Source organism: Anarrhichthys ocellatus, unplaced genomic scaffold, assembly GCF_004355925.1.
Source record: "Anarrhichthys ocellatus isolate YVR2014 unplaced genomic scaffold, GSC_Weel_1.0 scaffold2, whole genome shotgun sequence".
Taxonomy (NCBI): Eukaryota; Metazoa; Chordata; class Actinopteri; order Perciformes; family Anarhichadidae; genus Anarrhichthys; species Anarrhichthys ocellatus.
Window position 1 is genome coordinate 229,032 of NW_022280032.1, and position 6,823 is coordinate 235,854.

Genomic DNA, 6,823 nt, shown 5'->3' on the forward strand with positions numbered 1-6,823 from the left:
TCTCTGTCTGTGTCTCAGGAGGTAGCAGATAACCAGATCAACAGTGGTGACCTGATGGAGTGTTTGGTTCAGAACAAACACCAGAAGGAGATGAATGAGAAGTGTTCTGTGGGAGTGACTCACTTCCAGCTGGTGAGCAGACGGATCACAATGTGTCGTCATGATGTTTTATATCTCCGCTGACGTGCAACGGGGCCGATGATACTAATGCATCATATCAAACATAAAGTGTGTGTTCGTTCTGCTGGGGCTTTATCTCATTGAGTTCTCAGAGACGTGCTCTGCGTGTTTCCTGCCGAGTCATCGCTAACGAGCTGCTCTGTCCGTCTACAGATTCAGATCAAAGATTTCCGTTTCTCCTACAAGTTCAAGACGGCCTGCAAGGAGGACGTCCTCAAGCTGTGTCCCAATATCAAGAAGAAGTAAGACACTCAACTAGACTCTGACCAGCACATCTGTAACAGAAGGTTTACTTCCTGTCTGTGTTCTAAGTGGACCTTTGGGAAGAACATCATGTGACTGACTATTCTGAGCTCAAAGGTGGAAAGTGATGCTTTTATTGTGTTGCAGGTGTTTTAGTAAATGATGGCCGCTCAGCTCACTCTCCTCAAACTCCTCCTGAGGCTTTTGCTGACAAAACACTTTTTTATTTTGATTTGGTTTCCGTCCAGCAGTCCAGTAAATCCCGAGCAGAGTTTAGAACTGTGTGACAGAGGTTTGTGTGGAAGTCTGGAAAAAATGACGTTTACAGCCGTTCAGAGCGGGTTGTTGCTTTTTGGGAGGAATTTAAAGGTTTACTATTTCACTTCGTTACATAAAATCAGTGTAGTGTTCGTTTACTTTTGTTTTTAAGATCAGAACAAAAATAACTGGAGAAAAAAATAGAAAACAGCAGGAACATTGTCGCACTGTTTTGTGTTGTAGTTATTTTTGGAGAGGCGTCCCACCCGTCTAATTACTACTGTCTCTGCATTATGAAAGTGTAATTATTGAAAAACACTGGAGGCATTTTAACATCCCTCTTACTCATCACAATATCAACGAGAAGAATCTGTTGAATCCACAGCTGAGAGGAGGAGAAGAATCTGACATGAAGCTCTGGAATGAGTGTTGACCTCTGAACTCTGTCTCTCTCTCTGTCTCCCCCCCTCAGGGTGGACGTGGTGATCTGTCTCAGCACCACGGTGAGGAACGACACCCTGCAGGATGCCAAGGAGCAGCGGGTGTCCATCAAGTGTCGTAAACAGCTGCGGGTGGAGGAGGTGGAGATGGTACGTTCTGACACGGGGGTCACCAAACACACACACACAGTCGACGTCTGATTGGCTCAGAGCCTCACTGTCACTCAGTCAGCAGCTCAGAGACAACGAGACCACACAACCTGTTTTTTTTTTTTTTAAATGAAACGGGAAACTGAAAAAAATTTAAAGTTGATGCACTGAAGACAAAAGTAAGAGGACACCTGAACCAGATTGATTCCACACTCAGGATTTACTCCAGATGTTAGCACTTAGAACATAAAGGTATGAACTGCGTATAACTCCATCAGACAGGATGTGTGTGTGTCAGTCAGTATTCAGAGGGAAGTTCACTGGATTTGATGTCCAGCTTCTAAAAACCTCAGCAGGCCGACAGCAAACATCTTTACTCTTCTTCTCTTGACATGTTTCCTTTAAGCCGGTCTGAGTTTCTTCTTCTTCTCCTGCAGATTAAAAGTGTTTTTATCTGTAAATCCTCTAAACTCTGTCTCCCTCAGTCGGAGGACATCCGTCTGGAGCCGGAGTTGTACGACTCCTGTAAGCAGGACATCAACCGACTGTGTCAGAACGTGGCCTTCGGCAACGCACAGGTCAGCGGCCACGCACGCACGCACGCACTCTTTAATAAACGGAGTACAGGTGTGTGGTACTATGTGCTTCATTCACTGTTCATATATTTCTTTGCAGGACTTTATTGTGTGCAAGAATGTAGAATTAACTTTGAGATTGAAGTTGCATCACATCCGTCGCTTTCTGTCTCTGTAGGTCATCGAGTGTCTGAAGGAGAACAAGCGTCAGCTGACTCAGCGTTGCCACCAGCGGATCTTCAAGCTGCAGGAGGTGGAGATGGTTGATCCTGAGCTGGACTACCAGCTGATGAGAGTCTGCAAGCACATGATCAGGGTATGCCAGTAAAACCTGCACCACGTGATCGGGGTAGACCAGTAAAACCTGCACCACGTGATCGGGGTAGACCAGTAAAATCAGCTAACGTTAGTGGCTGACAGTTCGTGTTAGTCAGCCTTTAGCTAGCATTAGCCCGCTGTCACATGCCGGTGGTCTTTCCTTCAACATTGTGGATCTCGCTGGATCCATTTGTCTGGATTATTTTGGGGAACATTATTGACTTATCGTTTCCATGATTTCAACACTTAGTTGGCTTACAATAGTCAAATAATTTGGACCACTTCACCACAGCTATATAGCGTGACAAAAGAGCAAGATGGCCGCCGTGTGAACGCGGTGAATTGAACTGCAGAAATTCAGAGAAATGTTTTTTTTTTTTTGGTTTTTTTTCAGCGGTTCTGTTCGGAGTCGGAGGGAAAGAACGTTCTTCAGTGTCTGAAGCAGAACAAGAACAGCGAGCTGATGGATCCTAAATGCAAACAGATGATCACCAAGAGACAGATCACCCAGAACACAGGTAAACACACACACACCCACACACACGGCTTAATTATTACATCCGACTTCTACCTCACGACCACGAGTACACCTGCTGTATCCGTGTGTGTGTGTGTGTGTGTGTGTGTGTGTGTGTGTTTTCTTCCAGACTACAGGCTGAACCCGGTGCTGAGGAAGGCCTGTAAAGCCGACATCCCCAAGTTCTGTCAGCCCATCCTGAACAAGGCGACGGCCGACAGCGAGCTGGAGGGTCAGGTCATCGCCTGCCTCAAGCTCAAATACGCCGACCAGGTGAGACACGTTGATCGTCTCCGCTGTAAACAACTCGTCCAAGATGCTCCAAATAAAAGACTCCTCAGAGTTATCCTTGAATTAGCTGTTTTATCTTTCTTACAATATACATGTTCATACAGAATATTAAATCATGAACCATTCGATGCATCAAAAGGTCCTGAAGACAGTTAACCTCTAAATAAGAAACTTGAGTCCTGGAAAGTTCTTGGAAGTAATTTAAGTCATATAAATATAAGTTTGTGTGTTTGTTGTCACAGCGTTTGTCTCCAGACTGTGAGGCTCAGATCCAGGTCGTCCTGCAGGAGTCGGCTCTGGACTACAGACTGGACCCTCAGCTGCAGATCCACTGTACACAGGAGGTTCATACGTTCATGCTTTCTTATACTCACTCACTCACTCACTCACTCACTCACTCACTCTCTGAAAGCCTTGTGGTGAATTATAAGTATTATTCAGTCTGGAATGTTAATGCTCTGAATGAGAAGCATGTTTTCTTTTTAAAAAATCGCCAAAATCACACCGTTTATCACAGTCAGAAGCTGTGAACGGAAAACTTCTTAATCGTCACATTTTGATCTTTCCGATGGTCCTTGAACACATCATTTGTGATGAACGCTTCCATCAGAAAAAGAAACCGAATCAAAGCTTAAAATTGCGTGTCTGGCAAAATTTAGAGAATATTTGTGAAGTGGCTGCTGGAACAAAGCTGAGCAGATGATAACAGCTGAGAAGATCTTCCTTTTATGTTAAAGATGTAGACCGTGGGGGCTCGGTGCCTTGCTCAGGGGCTCTGTGGCAGCACATAAACAGCTGTTTTAATGTCTTCCAGATCTCCCGGCTGTGTCCGGAGGAAGCAGCAGCTCAGGAGCAGACGGGGCAGGTGGAGGAGTGTCTGAAGGTCAACCTGCTGAAGGTCAAACAGGAAGGATGTAAGAAGGTAAAGAAACCTGTGTGCTGCCTTCACTGACCGCCGAGGAGGGCAGGAAACCACAGCGCCATCACGTCTCGGGTTTTGATACACAAACGTTTCCTCAACTGGCATTCACAGAATTCATGTTAATAACATATGATAGCTATTATTATTATTATTATTATTATTATTATTAAATAAGAAATGATAAATGACGATAATGAGAAGTTTCTGCAGAAAATAATCTAATTTTCAGCGTCAAGTAGGAGACATTTATCAGACTGCAGGGTTTGAAATCTTCTTTTTCTCCTCTTCCTCATCTGCCTCCTTTTATCATCACCCTCCTCTACTCTCCCATCCCCCCTCCTCCTGCAGGAGGTGCTGAACATGCTAAAGGAGAGTAAGGCGGACATCTTCGTGGACCCCGTCCTCCACACGGCGTGCGCTCTGGACATCAAACATCAATGTGCAGCCATCCCACCTGGCAGGGGGCGCCGTGAGTCCACAAACAAACAAGCATAAACGGAGAAGATACAAACACAGGAAGTCAGATATGATTAGTATTGAACTGTATTAAATAGATTTAAAGTGAACGTTCGTTCTTTTAAATTCTTCTAACATAGATCTTATTTTGGACTCTTGAGAAATAAAAGTGCAACAAAAAGAAGTGTGACGAGATAAGACGATGCTAAAGATGTGAAGTTCAGCTATTTAGATGTGTTAACAGCCTTTTCTTGTCTTTATTAACAAACATCAAGTCTATAAACATTATTTAACACACATGTTTGTTTAATTACTTCATCAGCACTGAAATAAAGATATTTAATAAAGTAAATAGCTTCTTACAGTCGTCTCTAAATCCTCCGACCTCAAACGTTGCAGCAACAAACTGCAGGTTGACTGTTGCGTTGCTTCCTCAGAGATGTCGTGTCTGATGGAGGCGCTGCAGGACAAACGAGTTCGTCTGCAGCCGGAGTGCAAGAAGAGGCTTCAGGATCGCATCGACATGTGGAGCTACGCTGCAAAGGTACGTCAAACTTAGCCTCGCTTACATTTAAACGATCGGTTTTCAAATGAGTTATTTTTAGAGAATGTACATTTGATGAGTGAGTTCTTTGTATCGGCTTCAACTTTCCAAAGTTTCGGAAAAAACGTCACAAAATGTAATAAAACAAAAAGACGACAACAATAACCTGCTCAACGAAACATAAACTGTGAGAGCTGCTTTACTTTCTCAATAGTGTGAAGAGTTGTGCATCTCTTATTTATTTGAACAATTTGCTCCTTAAATTCTTTTGTTTTACAAAGTAGCTTTTAAATTGATGTAACAAGCTGCATAAACTGTTTAAAAGCTTTTCTTATTTTGAAATTTACTGAATAAGCTATAGAACATCGTTTTAAAGGGGTCCTTTTATTTTGAAAATAATTGAATAAGCTGCAAAAAAGTGAACTTTAATTTGAAACTGACTTAATGAGCTGTGCAAAATATACTTTAAATGGGCTTTTACTTTGAAATGGGTGGAATGAGCTACATTAAAATCAGTGATAAATAGGCTTTTCATTTTGAAACTCAGTTAACAAGATGTATAAAATCTGGCTTAAAGGGGCTTTTATTTTGGAACTGCATGAAGTACGCTGATGTGAGCTCCTCACTTCCTGTCAGGTGGCTCCTGCCGAGGGCTTCTCAGACCTGGCCATGCAGGTGATGACATCGCCGTCCAAGAACTACATCCTGACTGTGATCGGGGCCGGCGTGGCGCTGCTCTTCATGGTGGGGCTGCTCTGCGGCCGATTCACCAAGCGCGTCACTCAGGAGCTGAAGGACAGGTAGACCCCGCCCCCTCCGGGGTCAGGACACGCCCACGACAAGAGAAACGACCACCGCTGACAAGAACCACACACCTCCCTCTCTTAAACCCACCCCCCTCTCCACTTCAACTCCCCTCACCCCCCTCTTCATCTACAAACACCTTTTGGCTCTTCTTCATCGCTGGAATGACATTACCCACAATCCTGTAGACGACAGTCGGCTCGATCAGTGACTCACCTGCTATTCCTTCCTTTTCATGAGCCCCGCCCACTCTCTCCAGGAGACCACGCCCCCTGCTGCCTCTTCTTCTCTTCCCGAGCTTCAATAACAAGCGCAGGGTCCTCCTGTGGTTTTACTCCACACTCACCTGATGTAGATGCAGTATTACTCCCCAGTTGTTTACTTCCTCTCCCCCCACCCCCCATTGGCTGTGGGGCAAAGAGGGGGAGGGGCTTGTAAGAATATGAGGTCAAATCATATTCGGTGTAAATGTGTAGAAAGTGGGAAATGCTCATGTATAGAGCAGTTTAATGACTCCAGTATTTCAATGACTACAGTGTGTGAGAGATTGTGTGTGTGTGTTTGTGTGTGTGTGTGTGTGTGTGTGTGTGTGTGTGTGTGTGTGTGTGTGTGTGTGTGTGTGTATCTGATGGTGTGTGTGAGTGATTGAAACTGTCTTTCTACCACCATATTGTTCTAGTTCGTCGTCCTGCTAAAGGGTTTTTCGGGGGTTGTTTTGGCTCTGGATATTTTTTTTTTTTTTTGTGTTTGTTGCTGCTGATGTGTTGGTTAGATTTTATCGCCATGGGACTGCCGGGTGGGCGGTGCCAACCAGCCAGCCCTCCACCGAGCCACAGATGGAGACCCAGAGAGGACAGGGACACATCTCAAACACTCCCAGCCAGCTCGCTCAGAATCTCTTCTTCCAGCAGGAAGTACTTGTGGATATTTTTATTTTTGCTTTCTGAAACGGCAGACTGGCTTTTTAAAAAATTTTTTTTTTTTTTTTTGAGCACACGCAGAGCGGCTGTTGGTGTCGAGCTGGTTGGTACGGAGATGCTGACAGCAATGCAGGAAGAAAGAAAAACGGAATGAAAAGATTCTAGATTATTATAGAGACATGCACGTTTTTGCTCCAGTCACTAG

The 6,823-nt window shown here is 44.4% G+C and overlaps 1 protein-coding gene across 2 annotated transcripts in view; it reads left to right on the forward strand.

Moving 5' to 3' along the window:
* glg1a (golgi glycoprotein 1a) overlaps nucleotides 1-6,179 on the forward strand; it is a 27,266-nt gene extending 21,087 nt beyond the window's left edge. The window contains exons 15-26 of one of the 2 annotated variants that reach the window (XM_031863113.1): nucleotides 19-132; nucleotides 334-422; nucleotides 1,154-1,271; nucleotides 1,757-1,849; nucleotides 2,025-2,162; nucleotides 2,559-2,682; nucleotides 2,812-2,954; nucleotides 3,215-3,316; nucleotides 3,787-3,894; nucleotides 4,243-4,363; nucleotides 4,788-4,894; nucleotides 5,531-6,179. In XM_031863113.1, the coding sequence (XP_031718973.1) occupies nucleotides 19-132; nucleotides 334-422; nucleotides 1,154-1,271; nucleotides 1,757-1,849; nucleotides 2,025-2,162; nucleotides 2,559-2,682; nucleotides 2,812-2,954; nucleotides 3,215-3,316; nucleotides 3,787-3,894; nucleotides 4,243-4,363; nucleotides 4,788-4,894; nucleotides 5,531-5,698 (1,425 nt within the window). In that variant the 3' untranslated portion in view covers nucleotides 5,699-6,179. The remainder of the gene's footprint in view (nucleotides 1-18; nucleotides 133-333; nucleotides 423-1,153; nucleotides 1,272-1,756; nucleotides 1,850-2,024; nucleotides 2,163-2,558; nucleotides 2,683-2,811; nucleotides 2,955-3,214; nucleotides 3,317-3,786; nucleotides 3,895-4,242; nucleotides 4,364-4,787; nucleotides 4,895-5,530) is intronic. The other variant, XM_031863122.1, reaches the window with a different exon arrangement.
* The last annotated feature ends 644 nt before the right edge of the window (nucleotides 6,180-6,823 follow it).